The sequence below is a fragment of the Mastigoproctus giganteus genome, chromosome 11 (genome assembly GCF_048544385.1).
Source record: "Mastigoproctus giganteus isolate SK-2022 chromosome 11, ASM4854438v1, whole genome shotgun sequence".
NCBI classification, from domain to species: domain Eukaryota; kingdom Metazoa; phylum Arthropoda; class Arachnida; order Uropygi; family Thelyphonidae; genus Mastigoproctus; species Mastigoproctus giganteus.
In genome coordinates, this window is record NC_143585.1 from 170,713,893 (window position 1) to 170,735,630 (window position 21,738).

The window sequence follows — 21,738 nt, forward strand, 5'->3', positions numbered from 1 at the left end:
GAACAGATAGATGACTTGAGCTTGAGCTTGATAGAGAAAGATTTACAAACAGTGGCTGATGAAACTGGTGAGCTAAATGAAATTAGACATTCAATGTAATGGTGAAAGTCATGCACAAGCAAGAGCAAATCATAGTTCAGTGCAGTAGGGGTGTCCACAGTTGACAACAGTTATGAAATGGCATTTTCAGTAATTTTATTACCCAAGTCCATCCCTCTGACACCTTAGCTAGCAGCGAAGGAAGCCGAGGGAGAGGTTTTTGTAATTACTTAATTACTTCAATATTAATCTTTACTTCTTCTCTGAAACAGTTTTGGTGAAATAATAAAGGTGCACATATGGGTATAGCATAGAATGTAAAGCAGAATATGTGCGAAGTGCATAATGAACTGTAGCGTGCTGAAGTACATAGAAAAGAAGTAAATTGGTTATATTTAGAATATGGTACTGTGTACCATGGATCATTGTAAGAGGCAATGCTGACAAGCCTGGCTCCTCCTACCAGTGCTTTCCTCGCAGTGATTGGGAGGTTTAGTCTTCTGCATTATTTACCACTTATTTGCATTTTCATATATTTGAATTTACATAATAATAGAAAAAAGCAGAAATTTACATGGAGGATTATTAAAATGTGTTTGGTACTATTTACTATCTACTAATTTTTTTCCATGAAAATGGAAGCAAGCAGAAAATTAGGCAAAAGGATTATTTTTATATGTTTAGTTGGTTTCTAATTGCCACTCATTTGCTTTAGAATGGATTTTATGATTCAACTACGCAAAAGCAAAGTAGTTGTTTCCATTACTGTACAGATGAAGAAGCACACCATGAACTGTCAGGAGAGAGACTTTCTAGATTTTTTTTTGGGTGGGGGGGGTTTGCAGAATGATAGGTGTATGAGTGTAGGTTTGATATTCTCTCAGTATAAGTGTCATACACGTGGAAATATGATGAAATTAACTAAGCGAAAGAACATTATGGATGGGATGAATGGAAGTGCAGAATGAAAGCGTTAAATGTTGATTATATGAAAAGATCTGTGCAAAAAAGAGGGGGGGGCCTTGGTTCTTGAAAAGCTAGTTAGGAATGATTTAAGTGCTTCTTCTGATCTATTATTTGGTTCAGAAGACGGCATGTGAGTTTGTGATGCATGACTTGGGTGTGAGTTCCAAGTTTATGAGTGATTGGAGGAGCTTTTATCAGGAGGTATATGTGACAGAAAGTTGTATGCTAGGTGGTGAGGGTGTAGTTGTTGAAATTCATGAAAGCAAGTTGGTAAAAGGAAGTATAAAAGGAAGCACTTTATTTTGCATCGTGCACTTGTGCAATCAAAATTAGATTATGAGTCAGGGTAGATGTATATGCTAGAAATAGCATCCTTCGGTGGCTCAACCCCATTAATTATCAGGTTATTTGTATTGCTACTGTTGCATTCAGAACATCTCCTGTCTAAAGTCTATATGTGAAAGCAAGTGAACCATCTTTGTTGTTTCAGTGAAACAGCTGTCTCTACAATATGTTTTTAAGCTGAACTCCCTGCCAGATACCGGCGCCTCCGTGGGCAGGAGTGGCAGTGCGTAGCACATGCTTCTTGATTAGACTGGGGTTCGAGCCCATGACCACCAAATACGGATGATGCGGAAAGGTCAGGGAATGATCACCGCATATCCCCAGAGCATGGCCTTAGTTGCTAATGCTCCTAAAAACCAAATAACAAACAACCCTGCCAGATGACCCCATGTGGACACCTGTTTTTGAGCTATGATGGTAAAATCTTTATAACACTCATCAAAATTCCAACTGTTCACTCAGTATTCATGTCCAAGAGCTTCTTCAAATTTTCTTCTTTTGTACTCGTTGTGTGTAGAGTACAACAGAAGAAAATTTAAAGAAGCCTTCTTCATAAAAATGTTCAGAGCCTCATCCATTAAGAGAAAACAAGGAATTGAATTAACTCCCAATATTTCCATCTGTTCAACAAGAAATATAAGAAGAAATGGAAAAAACAAAAGAGAAAACAGTCCAGATATTCAGAGGAGCCGTCCACATACAATTCCCCTCCCCTGGATCCCTAGAACCAGCCTGCACAGCAACCACATATGATCGAAGTATGAGGGGTAAAGTTCACTCCAACAAGAACTACTGGATCCAGGATAGTAAAACTTGACATATTATTATTGGTCAATAGATTTAATCCCCTCACCCATAAATTAACTATTGACAGCACCTTTTGCCAGTGTGCACATCAGATTTTGGAATCATTGGCAAGCAGGAGTTTGACAGCAGCTAAGAATTTTATTTTTATGTATGTTTATCCATATGTATTTACTTATTCTTAATCTCTGTTTCTAGTGTAATCCAAATGGAAATTGAAACCTAAAATCCTTTAGACTTAAAATTCACAATTAATATTTATTGCAATATAATTAATTACAAATATTCCCAAATTGTAATCCATTCTATTTTCTACCCCTAACAGCATGGGCTGATGATGGGTATTGGTATGATGCCTGAAACATCACCTTAAATGTATAGTGGTTTGGGCTTTAATAAACTGTATTATTAATTTCACATGGTATAAGAGTGGTTATTAATTCTAGTAATTCATTTTCTATTTTGCTTATTTTCCTATAAACTTCATATAAATGAGTAACACAATAGATAACCTTCTCCAACAAAAAAAAAATTTCCAGTCCTGCTACACTCTTCAGTACCTTTCACAGGAATTGTTTTTTTTTACTACTACAGAAAATCTGAAACCTCCAATACATAATTAGGAAGATGTAGAGATTCATGGACATTTTCACCATGTCGCTGTCCATAATTGCTGAACATAATGGAGGTTATTGCTGTTGACCCAGCCTTTAGACTTTTTGTGAAAGGTATTGAAGAGTCCAGCAGAATTGAAATTATTTTTTATATAAAATATATATTTTTTCATGAGGATCCCATGAGGATTAGTTTTCAACTGCACCCTAACTCTGTTGGGTTAAAATTGTAATTGCAGGCTACTTTTGACGAGATTTTTCATTTGGTGCTGTGTTCTAATTATTTTTGTATTCACCAAGAACATATTCTTCACTTTATCTTCATCTGTGCCAACTTCTTGGGAGATTCTAATGTTGGGAGTGAACTTTGTTTGTAGTTAGGAATTCTTTTTTTCCTTTTAATTTTAACTTTCACTTACTTTGTCTGGCTGAGAACTTGATCTTAAATTGTAATTGTGAGTTCTTGAAGGAATGGCACCTTTGGAACTGAATTCTGCCAGTAGAGGTCTAGATGTTGGCCATAACAGTTTGATGTTGGATAGTGGCACAGTGTATATGCCTTTATTTTTGCTGCCTGATGGTTTGGAGACTTTTATTATTAACTAGTTGTACCCAGCATAACATAACAAAAGCCATCTTTCTGATTATGGCATAAATAGTTTAATCTAGATCCTTCAGTCTTCACCATTCTTGTTTAGCTGTGATATAATTCTACAGCAGTCACCTGTGGGATATATACATATGTCTCTATTTGCAGATGGTTCCCCATATTCTCCAACAAATCTTGAGCAACCTCCGTTTTGGATGTAGGTGCATTATATCGTCGCTTATCTAAGTCCAAGTCTTCTATAAATATCATGCCCACATTCATTGTTGGATTGGCCTGAGTTATTTGATGCATTTGTTTATATGACTCAGCAAATGGGTTAACTTTTTGCAGCATCTCATCCAATTGTTGCATTACTTCGACCACGCACCCTTGGTTTGAATGTTTTTCAAGCCATTTTGTTGTTGCTTCAGCAGAATCGAAAATATAAAGTTGTCCTTATCCTGGCTTATTTGCCTCATTTGGATATAGCAGTGAGACCAAATGGTAAATCTGGCCATGTATTCTTAAACAGTATGGACCATTTCCAGTCAGTGATTTCATCTTGCGCCCATTGATGCGAATGCCATTGCTGAGTTCTCCTCTCATATATGTTCTCTGTAGTTATTTGTTTCACGTGTATCCCCTGTAAGCAGTTCTCGTAATAGAGTAGGTGTCTCTAACAGTGGGTCAAGTGAAACCTTTCCATCATGACAGCATTTAGTGTATTTATTCGATGTGTATATCTCACGTCCCCAATATCTTGCATTGCAATACTCACAGTTGTAACACATATTTCCTGTGTCATGCTTTTCTGCATTAATTAACTACATCCGGTACTTGAAACCGTGTAGGACTGATTAGTCCTACACGGTAATCAGTCCTACACGGTTTCACCCATCTTCTCATTTCCAATCTTGCTTCTCTTTCTTCAATAATTTCTGTCTGGCTTTGTAGTTGTGGAGTCTCATTTCAGTCTCTTAGTCTATTAGATTTCTCCTCTAATGTTTCATTAGCATTTCTTTTACATTATCTCAAAGTTCTTACACACTGTTCAGCCATTTTTACACTTCTTAAAATTTAGAAGAGTTTATTAAAATTGAAGACAGATAAAATAAACATACATCAATAGCTTTCAGGCATAGGTTACCTTTGTTCTTTTTTTTTTTTTTTTATGTAAACCCCAAACACGAGAGGTATTAGAACCTATAGTACTTAGTACCATGCTTAGGTTGGGGGTTGAGAAGACAAAAGAAGATATTTGTTGATATTGGACTTGAACTTCTGTAGACTGTAAATTTCAGGAAATACGTATGAAGGAAGGCTGTTCCAGAAAACAGCAGTTGAATGAATATACAAGGAAGGTGAAAAGTTGGTTCTGTGAGTTTGAAGCTGGACAGTAAATGGATGTTGGCTGGTGGTGGCATGTGTTTGGACTGTTTTGAAAGAGAGAGCGGGAATTATAGAAGAACAGTGCCCATCAAAATATCTGTAGAAGAGGCATGAAGCAGAAACAGTAAGCAAGTGGAGAAACTCTGTTAGAGATGAATCATTAATTAACCTAACGGCCCTCTTCTGAATGGAATCAAGAAGCCTGAGAGAGATTTTGGGGGCACCGCCCCAGATGTGGGAACAATGTTCCATTTTAGGGCATATTTGTGATTTGTAAAGAGTAAACAGCTGTTTGGAAGAAAAGTAACACCAAGAGCAAAAGAGAAAACCAAGTTTTTTTAGATGCAGAGGAAGCAATATTTGTAATGTGCTTGTGCCAAGAGAGATTAGAAGTCAGGTTAATCCCCAAAAGAGATATATCATTTTTCCTAGAAATTGGAGTGTCGCCAAGGATAAGCATGGGAGCAGAAGAATCCTTTTTTGCGAGATATAAGACAAGACTGAGTTTTAGAAGGATTGAAATCAACTAAGTTGCCTTTGCCCCACTAGAGAATTACTGGAGATTGGCATTTAAGGAATTGGTAGCAGATTTTTGAGAAGTTGAAGCTGATTGAGCAGGACAAGGTTTCTCAAAATGGAAAGTGGAATTCAATGTGCTATCATTGGCAAAACTATGGATAGGATTTCCAGTCAATGGAAGAAGGATATTAATATACAAGAGTAGGGGAAAGAACTGAACCTTGGGGGACACCGTCATTAGTGGAGAAGTTAGAAGACAGAGAGCCATCTACCATCACCCTCAGTGAGCGATCGGAGAGAAGACTGGATAACCAATTACAAAAAACAGTTGGCAAACCATAAGATGGAAGCTTGCTTAGACATCAAGATCATTTACCAAGTTTTACCAAGATCATTAATACATGAGTTGAAAGAAAAATAGGATGCTAGCAGGTCAGCTTTTGGCTGAAGTGACAACAGAACCATCTGGTTTGGATAGAGGTGGGAGCAAAGATGGTGAAACACAACTGCTTGTGTTTCACCAAACTTTTCCATTGAATTAGTTCATAAATGGGTAACATAAGCCAGAATATTACCAGTGGATCGACACTGACGGAATCTATACTGGGAATCGTTAATCAGATGGAAGGTTTCTAGGTAGTTTAAGAGTTGGCAGTTAATTGATTTCTCCATTACTTTAGAAAGCGTAGAAGTAATTGCAATGGGATGATAATTGGATGGGAGGGATTTGTCACCCTTTTTAGGGACTGGCTGGATATGAGTAAATTTCCAAGCAGAAGGAAAAACACCTTTGGAATAAGAAAGTAAAAAAAGGCGACAGAGAACAGGAATAAGTTCAGGAGCACAGGTTTGGAGAAAAAGTGGAGAAACACCATCAGGATCTGAAGCTTTCTTCGCATCAAGATTCGTCAAAATCCTTCTGACATCCTTTTGACGGAAGACCACAGGAGGCATTGAATGGAGCGTGTTGGGAATGGTGGGAGGTGTTTTACCAAGATCATTAATACATGAGCTGGAAGAAAAATGGGATGCTAGAAGATGAGCTTTATACTTGGCTGAAGCGACAACAGAACCATCTGGTTTGGACAGAGGTGGGAGCAGAGATTGGCAAAAGTTGCGGCCAATAGCTTTGGCAAGAGACCAGAAGGCTCGGCTACCATTAGGGCAAGAAGCAAATTTTCCACTCTTAGCCTGTTGAAACTCTAGTTTGGACTGGTTAATAACTGCTTTACAATTAATAACTCTTGCGAGCTTTGGTGTAGGCAGAAAGTTAAACTGAAGAATTAAAAACAAGCCAATTACGATATGCAACATTCTTCTCTTGAACAGCCTTAGCACATTTATTGGAAAACCAAGGTTTAGATAAAGGACAAGATTTTAATGTGGAGTGTGGGATAAAGGATTCCATTCCAGCAAGAATAATTTCACTGACATGATCAGAGCAAACGTTGACATCCGAAGTTTTGAAACAGTAAACAGTAATAAGATAAGAAGAAAAAAATCTCGCAGGTCATCCCATTTTGCATTCTTGTAATGCTAAACGATACGAGGTTGGGAATAGGCATGAGATAAAGGCTCCATTGGAGAAGAGATCACCAAGTTGTGATCTGAGGTGCCTAAAGGACCTCTCACTTCGATTGTGTACTTAGAAAGGATGTTTAGGAGAAAAAGATCAATCGTGTTGGCTGTATGATTAAGATTGTCTGGTATTCTTGTAGGTAAATGAACAATCTGTGCAAGGTCATTGGTAATTGCAAAAGCCTCAGCATCTTCGAACAGCTGGGTCAGTGTAACAGAATATGGAAGTCAGCTGGAGTTGTGAACATTAAAATCACCAAGGAAAATTACCTCACGGGTAGGAAAGTTGGACTGGAGAAAGTCAAGTTGCAAAGAGAGGAAGTCAAAAGAGCTCCAAGTGATTAGGGGAGTTGGGAGAACAGTAGAGACAACAGATGAATTTGACACAATGAGGTAGAGAGATTTTAAGCCAGAGAAGATTGAAATGAGGAGATTCCAATTTATTAAGTCTCTGACAGGGAATATCGGAATGGACATATGCACAAGTACCACCTTTGAGGCAAAAGGAATCATACAGTGAATAATTTGGGCAACTGAGATGAGCAGTGCTTGAATCAACCTATAACTTAGATTCTGTCAGAAAAAGTACATGGAGTTTAGCAGATTGCAAGTGGAAGTGGACATTGTTGAGATTAGAATTGAGACCACGTATATTTGTGAAATGAATTAGGAAGTGTTTCGGAGGTTTCGATCTTTTCGCAGATAAGCTTACTCTATTAGTGTGACAATTCATGGTGTATTCAATAGTAAGAAAAAGTGTGTGGGACATGCTGTATGAAGTAATGAAATTTTTGGATGTGGCGTACACATGGTAAGAATATACCCAGATCCTTGACATAATGTGGCCTCAACAATGCCCCCCCCCCCGAATACACACTACTTGAACTCCCTCCAGTCACTATCTGGCAGAGTAGAGGTAGCAAGATTATACACTAGCTAATCTGGAAGCCTCCTAGAGAGTTACCAATAATCCTAGTTACCAATAGGTTCGGTCTGGTGTACTAACTAGTGGCCAGCCTGCAAATACTGTTTTAGAGCGGTATCCTCGAAATGTAAGGAAGATTGGATCTCGCCACGATGTTCATCATAACCTCAAAAGTCATCAATCATACTGCATGATGGAAGAGATGGGGAAGGGTTGACCAGAACTTAGCTCTGGAGACTAAACATGGGTTTCACTTCAAGCCTCCAATAAGTAAAGTGGTGATATGACACCAGTTGATGAGAGTCATCTACCACCTATTACTGCCTGGTAACACAGAGGGATGGCATTCCTGGATGTGGTGTGGGTGCCACATACCACATGGAGTTTAGTCGAAAAAGTTAGCACAGTCAGGTCTGCTATAATGTGGTACATGTTTTCTTGAAAATCTCCACGTTATGGCATTTCGTGCATTAAAAACAATAGGGCTTATGGGAAAAATAGGGATAGGGGCAGAGCACTCAAAAAAAAAAAAAGTTCAGTGTAGTAAGTAAAACACTAAAAAAGTTTAGAAACCCAATAAAATTACTAACACTGGTTTAAACATCTTAAATTTTTAATAAATAAATAAATAGTACAGTAAATATAGCACTGTAATATACTAATTAATATTTTCTGTTCACTGACTTTTTTTTTTAATTGCAAAATTTAAAACAGTAAAAAAGATAAGCGATCAATAACAACAAACACTGCACGCACAAATTGCACTAGTGAGATACGCAGTAACAATTCCGCGCATTAAAAATAGGAATGAAGAGAAGATTCTAAAAATTTATATATATATTTTTTATTTATTTACTTACAGAATTCCAGCTATCAGTATTATGGCAAATGCAATAAGGTAGAGTTTACTACCTGTTTATAATTAGATTGCACTAACAGAAAAGCCCAATAAACTGGGAACTGCAAATTGTTTTTATTGTTTTATGGTAATGACCTGCACAAATGTGTCCTCTACTCATGCTGTCACGCTTCATGAAATTTCTGTTGGAACTAAAAATGTGAGCTCCTGAAAACATGAGTCGGCCTCAATATCTTGTGAATACAGCAAATGACAACAGTGTGTCTCCGACCAATACAACTAGAGTGAATGGGAAATATATATAGCTCTCACACATTTTGACATTTTTTAAGCTTCGTGAACTTATTTGTATCGCTGCACAGGTCACTATGTTGAGCTTGGTGCTGGGTTTTGCATTCAACTGATGTTACTTGCAGACGAAATCGCACATGTGCCAACACGAAAATCATGTTATACCCACATTGTTCCCTAATATATCAGTCATGTTGGAACAAATTTGTGTTGCCAAAATGCACGTTATAGCAGAGCTGAATGTACAAAAATTAATAATGAATGCCCAGTATGGTGGCCATACGAGGTGAACCACGTGAACCATGCATGGCCACACGTTAGCAACAATTAGCAGTTGGAAAATTTGGGCAGCATACCTAAGCGTTTTATGTATATGGATTTCATTTTGTCTTTGAGTAGCTTGGATGTATTAGTGTTTAAATTGCATAGCTTCCTATATATATATGGGCTGAAAATATTTAATAAAAAATACTTGCTTGAAATCTGGGAAAATTATTATTATTATTAGCCATATTATGGTGCAAGGAAGCCTGAGGCTTATGCTGCACCAGCCAAAAAAAATTCCAGAATTACCCTTAGAGAGAGAGAGAGAGAGAGATGTAGAAAGGAATCGCCAAGGAAGAGAAGAATGATGATGTCCAGTTCAGGACCTTGGGTTTGCCAAGCCCATATTCACCAGATGTGAGCCCCTGGGGTTAATATAGAGAGACAAAAATTGGCAAAGGGCTTGAATTCTCAGGGAAGTTACAGTGAAAAGAATGCAGAGCTGTGTCAAACTTGATAACTTGCCTATTTTGGATGCCCTTGTTATATTCCTATATCCATGCATCCAACAATCTGTAGAACTCATAATGCACAGCTGCATCTGCACTGGATCACATTTAGTGTGGATATAAATGGAGAAAATCTAAGAAGCACAATAACATCTGGTCTGTTGCCTGACCTTTTCACATGAATTCCAAGAACACTTCCTTATTACTTCTTGGAATTCCAAGAAGTAATAGTAATACTATATGGCAAATGCTATTACTATTACTGTAACACAATGTGAGAATTCTAAAAATTTTAAACTATTACTAAGTCACTATCTTGCAACAGTGGCTAATGCACATTAATTGTTCACATTTTTTTCATAATGCTAAAGACAAAAATTGTATCACAAATAGTGGTGCATGGTCTGTTAGACTTTTCGTGTATAATTAAAAAAAAAAAACAGTGTGCCACTTCCAAAACTGCTCAAGGAAGTCTATATGCATAGTTAGGAAGACAGATAGAATTTCAATCACTAATCTTGAACCAGTTATTATATGCAATAGTAATTTTGCTGAGCGGTCTCACAAATCAGTTAAATTTATGAAACTACTTTGGACTTATTCTGTATAATTATTATAAAACATTGGAATAATTTGCTATTAAAAATTTACCACATTTATAAACAAGTTTTGGAGGGTCAAGGGCCTGTGTTGTTTCTTTGCACATATAAAACTATATAAATCTGCTGGAATTTCAATTATATTTAAAACAATATTCCAGTATATTTTCAGGATTTCCTTAATTTCTTTGGCCTGATAAGAGAATTCCAGAGTGAACCCCAAAGTATTATCTGTAATTTTTAGTTGTGTTGTTATTGTACTAGAGTAGCCCATTTACACACAAATAAACATTGACAAATTGTATTTGTCAATTAACTTGAATTCTTCACATAGGTTAAAAGTAGGGGTGTGTGTGTCATTTTGTTTACAATGGACTCGCCCAAAAAGAATTTTAGTTAAGGGCCATTCCTTGTTAAAATAGTCTGTTATTCAGCTTTCACCAAAAAATTATTTAACAAGGGGCACACGTGAGGGTCACCCCTCCAGCACACCCATTAAAAACAACTCTCCTTTTGATTCTTTAATAAGCACATTCATTGCTTTCTCTCAAAGTATAATGTAGTATTTTGTTCTTATATTTTTTATTATTATATGCTGTGGTAATTAAAAAAAAAAAAAAGACTTTCCTATACCATACATAAAGTGTTGCTAAATATAGTAAGGTGAGTGCAGGCTCTTGCTTGTTAGGTATTTGGTTTTTAGTTTCATAATTTCATTTATTTAACTGCTTGGTAGATGATAGCATTTAGCATACTTCTAAATATTTTTCCTTGTTGCATCCTGCAGCAGTTTTTGTGTAGTATCAGAATGGTTTAGATATATTGATTGATCACACTACAATTAATTTATACTTTGAGCTTAATTCTTTAAGAAAATAATGATGCATTTTGTATTACAACATAAATTACTTTGTAAATTTTATGAAATGGTATTTATAATTATTTAAATATACTTTATTCAACAGGGAACTCGTTATACAACAGAATACCTTGTCCGTTTTGTTGCTCGTCTTCTTCCAACATCTAATAAACTAGTTGACAATGTTCTACGTCGTTTAGTGGCTTCTCTAACTCATCAGAGTCTTGGAATAAAAGGCATTCTCTGTCCAGCTGGAGTAAAGTGGCCTAAAATGAGAGAAGGCACTACAAACCAAGTGATACAATTTGTACAAGGTTTGTATGACATTGTTTCAGCACAGTGCCACAAAAGTGAGAGTGGCATATTTGATTATCATGTTAATAGTGACTGTGACAGAAGTGATCGGACATACCTTGGTCTTAATCTAATGGCAAGTGCTATCTGTCGATCAGGCAGGCCATGAAAACTAGAAAAATTTTGTTTGTGTCAATTGTATCAAGAAGAAACTGTGCCTTAAAAAACAATTATGAACCTGTGATTAAATCCTAAAATGATTATGCTGGTTTATCATAAGGATATTTCATGCTGTTCTCCTAAAGAGAATTATAATAGCCAGGTGAAATTAATGAATATATATTTAGACTTATTTCCCTCCTTGTGGTGACAGTGCAATTAAATTATGAATAATCGATCATAAAATACAGATGCATTTGATGTGTATGTGTTGTTATAAAGGATGAAGTTTTCTATTATTTGAAACAGTGCTTCCTCATAAAGAATATTAATACTGCACTCCATACACACAAACTTATAACTACATGCTTCTGGTTTAGAATTGATTCACATTTTTATATTTTGACAATATCATAATTTTAGAATTAAGTAGAAATAATTAAATTAAATATATATCACTGTACAGAGAAATGACTGAATCATTGTTCATAAACCTGAAACTAAGAAGCACAGTAATAAATACTTCTAATCTTTCTTTTATGTATATATTATTTATAAATTCCTTTTTTTTTCTATAATACACGATTTTAGCATTGTTATCAGTTGTGACTGGCAATATTAATGCTATTTTTCCGTAAAAGATAAAAATGTAGCTTTAATCCTTTTTTTCAGTGGACTGTGTGGAATGCATGCACACCTATTTATCATGTGTGAACTCTGTGGAATACATACATATGAGTTTTGTGTGTGCACTTAATCAGTATATATATTTTCAGGGGTTTCAAATAATGTGTACATTTAGTATTAGTATTAATAGAGGTAAATGATGTAAGAAAGCAAGCTTATAAGCTTATACAGCATCAGCAAAAAAAGAAAAAGCGAACACTTCCCATATCACTTGTCTATCCCTTTTAACAATTTTTCTAGTTCTTCCTTGAATTTACTCAAACTACCCACGTCTACAACACAAGATGGGAGCTTGTTCCAACAGTCAACCACGCACTGGCTGAAGGCAGAAATTTGTACAGCTACCTTGCAGCCATGCTTCCTCAGTTTGAATTTATGGTCCCCTTGTGTAGTTCGAGCAAAAGGAAGGATTCCATCAGCATTGAGCTTACTCAAACCATTCAAAGCCTTAAATACCTCAATCAGACCACAGCAGGAAAGGCTTCAGTTTGCAGAACTGAAGCCTTTCCTGCTAAGAGTACCCTTTTGTTCCTCTTACTAATTTATATATGAACTTATATAATTTCTAGTAATGACCAACAGACTGGTTTAAGTTCAACTTTATTAAAATAAATATATATATATATATAAAGTACTAAAACAGATATAAAATATATATAAGTAAAAAGAAGTAAAATAGATGCTTTCAGGGCAAGGCGTCCATCCCTTCATGAGCCAGTCAGTGAATGGTGTACTGAGTATATACATTGGCTGAAATAACAGAAGACAACTGGGCATGATCATAAATCACAACTCTGGTGCCGGTAATGCAGTATTATGCATGTGTAAGGAATGTCAGCTCTAATCGCACTATAGAATGGCTGACTCCATAATGGGGTGTATGTGAACTCCCCTATTACAATTCATAGTACTGTTACAGCTGATTATGGAGTGCCTCAAGCCATGAGCACTGGTGGTAATCACATGAATAGTTGATGGTTTCAATGTTTCATCAAGGATCAAGGTTATGCTACTTGGCCCAATAATGTTCAACAACAGCAGAGCATTCAAAGTCATGCTCTGAGATATGATCTTTTAACTTCCTGGCAGTCTCACCAACATCCCACAATCTAGACATAATACGGTAAATGGAACCGCTCCGTAAAAATGGAAGAATAGGTACCAGGGAATTGAACACACCTTAAAATTCTAATGAGATGTTCTGATGTGCTCGGATAATAAGGGCAATAGAGATAAAGTCATTATTGATTATTTGTCATTTGATTAAGTGACAAAATCATGAGCTTGCAACTCACACGTATCCAGAAGACAAGGGGGATAACTGCAATTAGAAAGCTCCATTCTTACTTTAGAAATCTTCAATTGCCTATCACTAATAGAACTGGAATGTGTCCATGTGTGGGTAAATAAGGTACGAGCAGTGTTACATAGATGTCCAGGAGCGTGTGCAGACCTATAATTAGTAAATTTGCCTTCACACATAAGTTTCCTGAAGATGGAGGCTGTAAAGTGTGTACTCGCACGTTGGACTAAGATGTCTTAAGAAAGGAAGGGTACTATTTGTTTCCAGCTCAATAGTAAATTGAATGAAGAGTTGAAGGGTGAGTGGGAATTGAGATATTGAAGAAGTCGAGTTTCTGATTGAGTTTTAAGTTAAACTTTATTAAAATAAATAAATAGATATATATTTTACCTTTATTGCTGATCAAGAAGTTGATGAAAAAGAATCAAGGTATTCAGAAACATATGTAGCAGATAATGCTACATCAAAAAAAAAAAAAAAAAAAAAAGTAACAACAAGCTTTTTTTTTTTTTATTTCCGTGATTTTTGTTGCAGTATTTTTAAAAATTATGATATTACACAATAATTTCATTATAATTTTGGGCAGTCACATCAAAATAACAACATATGAATATAAAAAGAAACTGTATGCAAAATTTTCATTTTTACAAACCTTTGAAATTACACAAATAAATTCATTCCACTGAGACCATGGCCATCAAAAGAAACTCACTACTGTATTCCGTGTGCACTCATGTGCATGGAAAAATTTATCACATCAGTCCACATGCATACAGTTATATTTCACAATTGCATGCATAAATATTTTTTAATGGCACACACAAATTTCAACTAACACGATTTGCATGGCGTAACAAGTTTATGAAGCTTAAAATAAAAAAACCCAGGGCTCACATCTGGTGAGTATGGGCTTGGCACACCCACAGTCCTGAGTTGGATATCATCATTCTTCTCTTTCTTGGTGATTCCCTTCTTCTTCTTCTCTCTCAGGGTAACTCAAACTTTTTTTTTGGCTGGTGCAGCATAAGCCTCAGGCTCCCTTGCACCATATGGTTAATAATAATAATAATAATATTAGAATTAATTCCCATGAGCTTACATACGTTTAAGTAACCCATTATTACAAGGGTCTGATCTGATTCCTTTGTATTCACATATGTGGAAAAACTGTAATATTAGTGGAAAATTATGCAAGCAAGTTTATATAGAAAATTTTCTATTTGTACAATGGAACGACAACCAAGTCAGTAGAGTTTACAATTAATCGTCAATACAAATATTTATTGTATTTAGTAGTCACAGGCTTGAACCTGGTCCACTCAAGGAACACGTACTATGCACTCTCACCCCTGACCACTGGGCTACATAGTATCAGCCAAAAAAAAAAAACCATAATTTCACCCATCCATACCCTCCAAGAATTGTTCTAGTCCTTCCTTGAATTTATTCGGACAATCCATCCCTACAACAACACGTGGAAGCCTGTTCCAAACTATCATTCACCTTCTCAGTAAAGGCAAACTTCTACACATCTTCCAATTTTCCTTCAAATTGCATTTATGCCGCCTCATGTTTGTAATCTCAGCAAGAGAAAGAATGCCATTCACATATAGCTTACTCAATCCATTCAAGGCCTTTAACACCTCAATCAGTCGATCAATTTGGCCCTGGAAAGATTGTGCAAGGCTCAAGGGGTAGAATTTTTTTCAGCCTGGACTGTACTTGTTAACAGGAGAGATTACTTCAACAGGGATGGGATACACTTAAATAGAAAGGGTGCAAGAATATTTGCTAATGCTATCGAGGCAGTGTTAGGTGGGTCGGAAAACTGCTAGCTTGGGGGGGGAGACAAAGACGAATAGATTAACAGTAGCCACCGGCAGAGGTGAAAGAGATTCTTGCACTGCTTCTATTGGAATGAGCAGAAGCCTGAAAAACAAGATGCAGGATATTTCAGAGACTGCTGGGAGTCATTGCGGTACAAGTAAACACATGGGTTGTGTTAGGGTAGCTAAGAATAGAAATAGGTGCATGTATACTTGTGTGTACACCAATGCTAGGAGTTTAGTAAATAAACTTGATGAATTTGAGGTATTGCTCAAAACATCAAAGGCAGATATTGTTGGGATATCAGAGACGTGGTGTCACACAGATATAAGGAATGCAGAACTGGAATTTGGGGAGTACAACGTCTACAGAAAGGATAGACTGGATAGGAAGGGAGGAGGGGTTATGCTATTAGTTAAGAAATACATAAAATCCAAGGAAGTGAAGCCAGTGGACATCGCTGTACAGGGCAGTGTCGAGTCAGTTTGGTGTGATATAAGCATTGGGAGATTGAGAGTAGGAGTGTGCTATAGGCCTAATGACTGATGAGTACAATAAGAAACTGTACAGGGAAATAGAGTGGGCCAGTAAATCAGAGAGTCTTATAATGGGAGATTTTAATTTCCCAGATTCTGACTGGAATTTGGGGGGCGGTCACTCACACACTAGCAAGGCTTTTGTGGATTTATTCGAAGATTGTTTTCTACATCAGCATGTTCGGGAGGCAACTAGAGGGAGGAATACTCTTGATTTGATTATCAGCAGCGATTCTTCATGCATTAAGAATCTGCAGATAAATGAACCACTAGGTGGCAGTGATCACAGTGTGCTGAAGTGGGATTTACTCAAAGAGGTAACTACCATAAGGGGTAAAGGGAAGGGTTATTGCTTTCGTAAAGGCGACTACGATGGACTGAGACAGTATTTAAATTCTATACAGTGGGACCAACTGATGATGTTACCAACAGCAAATGCAAAATGGGAAGCATTCAAAGAACTTATCTTGGAAGCTACTAGGCTTTACATACCAACTAAGAAGTATTGTTCAAGATTCAGGCCTAAATGGATGTCAGATGAACTGATGAGACATATGGCAGAGAAGAAACATGCATGGGATACATACAAATTAAACATGACACAGAAGCCTATGATAGATACAAGTTGATCTGTAACCAAGTTACAAAGGAGGCAAAGCAGGTGAAGGCAGATTACGAGAAATCTTTGGCAAGGGACACAAAGAAAAACAGCAAAGAGTTCTTTACTTATGTAAACTCTAGAAGGAAGGGGATGAATCAGATTGGTCCACTTGATATCGATGGGTCAACTGTTGATGATCCTGCTCAGGTAGCTAACAAACTAAATGAATATTTTGCATCGACATTCACACATGAGGAGTTATTTAGCAAGGGGAAAGCCAGAGGTGTATTCAACTCTAGCAGTAAGCTAGAGAATCTTGTAATAACTGAGAGTAAAGTGGAGGAGAAATTGTTGAAGATAAACACAAGAAAGGCACCCGGGGTGGATGGGATCTATCCAGTTATATTAAAGGAGGCAGCAGAGGAAGTAAGCAAACCCTTAGCCATAATTATGAGAGCTTCCTTGGACTCAGGGTAGGTACCCACAGACTGGAGATGTGCAAATGTGACCCCAATTCACAAAGGAGGATCAAAGGCTGACACAAGTAATTATAGACCTGTGAGTTTAACTTCTGTTCCAGGAAAATTAATGCAGGCACTAGTTAAAGAAGCACTGCAGGATCATTTAGACAAGACTTCAGTTATAGCTCGGACACAGCATGGTTTTGTTAAGGGGAAGTCTTGCCTGTCCAATTTGATTGGATACTATGATGCAGTCACAAAGGAACTGGATGCAGGGAATAACTTTGATATTATATACAGTCGGTCCTCGTATAACACGTGTTTACATTACACGAATTCGATCATACACGATTTATAAATAGGGGAACGTTATCTTATATAACACGAACCGAATTCGCTTATGCACGATTCGCCCCTTTGTGTTTACAAGAAATGGCAGTCGAACGCGGAATCACCCCAACCGACCGCAACACGATAGGAATGAAGAAGATTCTGAAAATGTAATTATGTGTTTTATATCAGTGAAGGGGAAACATATTTCACCATAATAACGTAAAAACCAACACAATTCCGGCTATCGATATAATCGCAAATGCAATTAGATGGAGTTTACTACCAGTTTATAACAGATTCCACTAGCAGAAACGAAACTGGAAATTGTTTTTATTGTTTTATAGTAGTAACCCCCAGAAATGTGCTTTAGTAAAATGTGGGGTGTTAATAGTGTATCTCGGCCTTTACGGTGTTGTTTATTCAGTTGCTATATGTGAGCAGCTTTGTTTATGTGTATCAAGCGTGCCTCCTCGTTTTGTAATTGCGCTTTATTCCCTAAAAATTAGTAAAATACTTAAAAGGTGTGAAAAGGAAGTGTCCTGGCGAAGACACTGCAGATTCAGGGAGAGAGAAAAAAAAAAAAGCAATATCGATAAACAGAGGCGGACTGGGTCAAAAATTCCTACCCGGGAAAATTTATAGTGGCCTCATACTACGGTTTATGGCCAAAATCACACCAGCCTCCGGCCCACCGGGATTTCCCGAGTAAGGCTTATGGCCAGTCCGCCTCTGTCGATAGAGAAAAAAATATGAAATTGTGAAACGCTTTGACCGAAATGAAAGACCATGTGATATTGCACGTGCTACAAACCTAAATGAGGCAACGCCGAGAATTACAAAGAATGCGGAGAAAATAAAAACAACTTTCGTAGCAGGAACAACTCAAAGTATAATTAAAATCCATTAGATTAAGACACAAGAATTGGAAGGGATGGAACGGCTGTCATCTGTTTGGATAGAAAATCAAACAAAAAACAAGTTTGCTTACGATAGAAGCAAAAGAATTAGCAATATTTTATTACGTAATAGTCATTACGTATTATAAAATACGTATTTTATTACGACTATTTTATTTAATATAATAATTTTTTTACAAATAACATACGTATTTTATTCGTAAAAAATACTTTTTTAGTATTAAAAAATATTAAAAATACTTTATTATAATATAATAAATAATAAAAAATATTTATTATTTATTATATTATAATAAAAATATATATTATATTTTTTATTACGTATTTTAATCGTTATAAAATACTTACGTATTTTATAACGATTAAAATTACTCGATTATTTATTGTGTTTGGTAATGTTTTGGTTCCAAATGTGTGTTCAATCTTGGGTGGTCGGCACATAACCCCACTTTTCCCATAGGGCCTGTTGTTTATATTGCACGATTTTGCATTGGACGAGGTTTCCTAGGAACACAACTATCGTGCTATATGAGGACAGACTGTACTTGGATCTTAGAAAGGCTTTTGATACTGTTGCACATGGAAAACTGCTGCACAAAGTGGAGCAGTGTGGCATTGGAGGCAAATTGCTGCTGTTGATAAAGGGGTGGCTGAGGGGGAGAAGACAGAGAGTGGTAATCAATGGACACTGCTCGTCGTGGACTAATGTTATTAGTGGAGTCCCTCAGGTCTCAGTGTTGGGTCCATTATTGTTTTCTGTATTCATAAATGATATTGATGATGGTATATCAAGCTTAATGTCGAAGTTTGCAGACGATACAAAGGTAGGCAGGGTTGTCAAGGATACTACTGACACTATGCTGCTGCAACAGGATCTGGAAAGGTTGAGCAGACGGGCTGAGAGGTGGCAAATGAAGTTTAACATTGACAAATGTAAAGTACTACACATGGGAAACAGCAACCCCAGAGCAACGTATCAACTCTGTGGTACTACACTGACAGTGGTAGAGAATGAAAGGGACCTGGGGGTGGTTGTGCAGGCAGATATGAAGTTCTCTGAGCAGTGCAGACGGCTGCAAGACTAGCTCATGGAGTATTGTCAATGATATACAGGAATTTTTCCAGCAGGGATAAGGAGGTGATTATTCCATTGTATAAGGCAATGGTCAGGCCACACCTTGAGTACTGTATACAGGTCTGGAGGCCTCATTTCAAGAAGGATGTAGAGCTGCTGGAACGAGTACAGAGAAGGGCAACAAGATTAGTGAAGGGAACAAAGGGATTCTCTTACGAAGAAAGGCTTAAGTTTTGCAAATTACATTGTCTGGAGACTAGGCACCAGCGAGGTGATCTGATAGAGGTGTATAAAGCCTTGAATGGATTGAGCATGCTCAATGCTGATGGGATTCTTCCTCTCGCTCAGAATAATCACCTGAGAGGGCATAAATTCAAATTGAGAAAAGACAGATGTAGGATAGACGTGCGGAAATTTGCCTTTAGCCAGCGGGTGGTTGGTTGGTGGAACAGACTTCCATCCCTTGTCGTGGAAGTTGATAGCCTAAATAAGTTTAAGGCTCAGCTGGACAGGTATTTTGAACAAACAGAGGGGTGAAGTGGAAGTGGGGTTTTTTTTTTTTTTTTTTTTTTTTTTGGCTGATGCTGCATAAGCTTGCTTTCTTGCATCAAATGCCTCTACTAATACTAATGCTAAAATGCTAAATCAGATCACCCCCACAGGTGCCTAGTCTACAGAAGTTGCAATTTTCAGAACTGAAGCTTTTCTAGGCAAGAGCACCCTTTTGTTCCCTTCACCAATATTGTTACCCTTCTCTGCATCTATTCCAGCAGATCTATATTCTTCCTAAAGTGAGACTGCCAGACCTTTATACAGTACTCAAGATGTGGTCTAACCATAGCCTTGTACAAATGGTATCACCTCCTTATCCCGTCTAGTAAAGTTTCTGTATATCATTGACAAAACCCCATGAACTGATATGGCAGCATGGTGATGACTGTTGTTAACCACCCTGCCAACCTTTGTATCATCTACAAACATTGACATTAAGCCTGATATACCTTAATCAGTATCATTGATAAATATTCAAAACAACAATAGGCCCAGCACTGAATCCTGGGAACAACACTAATAACATTCACGGAGAACAGTGCCCATTGATAACTACTTTCTGTCTTCTTAGACATAACCATGAGTGCCAGTAGCATGGTGCAAGGTGATGCAAGTGCACCACCTTTGGATTTCAAAGTAATACACAATTTTTAATATTTTCATTAATTTATTGAAACAATAAAACGATACACATCTGTATACATTGTACTCCCCATATTCAAATTCTGCATTCCTTATATCTGTGTGACATCACACCTCTGATATCCCAACAATATCTGTCTTTGATGCCTTGATTAGCACTTCAAATTCCTTGAATTTAATTACTATACTCCTAGTATTGGTGTACAAGCAAATATACTGTACATATGCCTGTTCTTACTCATATTTATCCAAATACAGCACATGCATTTACTTGTTCCATGATGGCTCCCAACAGTTCTAGAAATCCCCAGGACCTTGCTTTCCAGGCTACTGCTCATTCCAATAGAAGCAGTGAAAGAATCACTTTCACCTCTGTCTGCAATTATTGTTAATCTAATAGTCTGTGTACCCTTCCCCCAAGCTAGCAGTTTTCCGACTAACCTAACACTGCCTCAATAACATCAGCAAATATTCTTGCACTTGTGGGTACACTATTTAAGTGTATCCCAACTGCCTCTAGAAGCAGTCTTGGCTAAGGTAAAGAAAGCCAACATGAGAACGACGAGAAACATTGGATAACTTACACGGAAAATTAGTTTCCCGATACCGGACTCTAGCGCTGCTCACTTGGTAAACAGACAGTAGGTATTATCGGTCTGGAGCCAACATCGAGAAGGATATATTGATTGACAGGTAGGCTTGGCAAACGATGAAATCATTGGTGGTGAGCACGACAGATGACAAGCTACTGTGTAGTCATTGGTTGGCATTATAATGTGTATTTATAAGTAAAGAACGGTGCATAATAGTTTTGTGATGAACAGGTAATAGTAGCAATGAATCTTTTAAAGATGGAAGAAATTTGTAAAGAAAATAAAACGTTGGTTGATTTTTTGATGAATGTATAAATATGACCGTGATTCTAAAAAAAAAAAAAAAAAAAAAAAAGGTTAGGTTACCCCCTCCACTTCGGGAGGGGTTCAGACTCCCATGGGATTCAAGTGGTGGTAACCTGACCTTTTTTCACATTATGGAAAGTGTTCATTAGGGCAAGTTACCATTAATGCTACTAAAGTGATACTAAACTAATTGTTATCGAGTGTTATGTTCGTGTACCAATCAGCACATCATTTGCCATGCCTACCTGTCAATCAATATATTCGTTCTCGACTTTGCTCCAGACTGTAAAACCTACCGTCTGT

At 37.1% G+C, this 21,738-nt stretch overlaps 1 protein-coding gene across 1 annotated transcript in view; it reads left to right on the forward strand.

Annotated features, from left to right (window-relative positions):
• Positions 1 to 11,675, forward strand: part of LOC150078572 (protein tyrosine phosphatase domain-containing protein 1-like) — a 274,976-nt gene extending 263,301 nt beyond the window's left edge. The window contains exon 17 of the mRNA XM_090384615.1: positions 11,256 to 11,675. Within this exon, the coding sequence (XP_090240741.1) occupies positions 11,256 to 11,612 (357 nt within the window). The 3' untranslated portion in view covers positions 11,613 to 11,675. The remainder of the gene's footprint in view (positions 1 to 11,255) is intronic.
• The last annotated feature ends 10,063 nt before the right edge of the window (positions 11,676 to 21,738 follow it).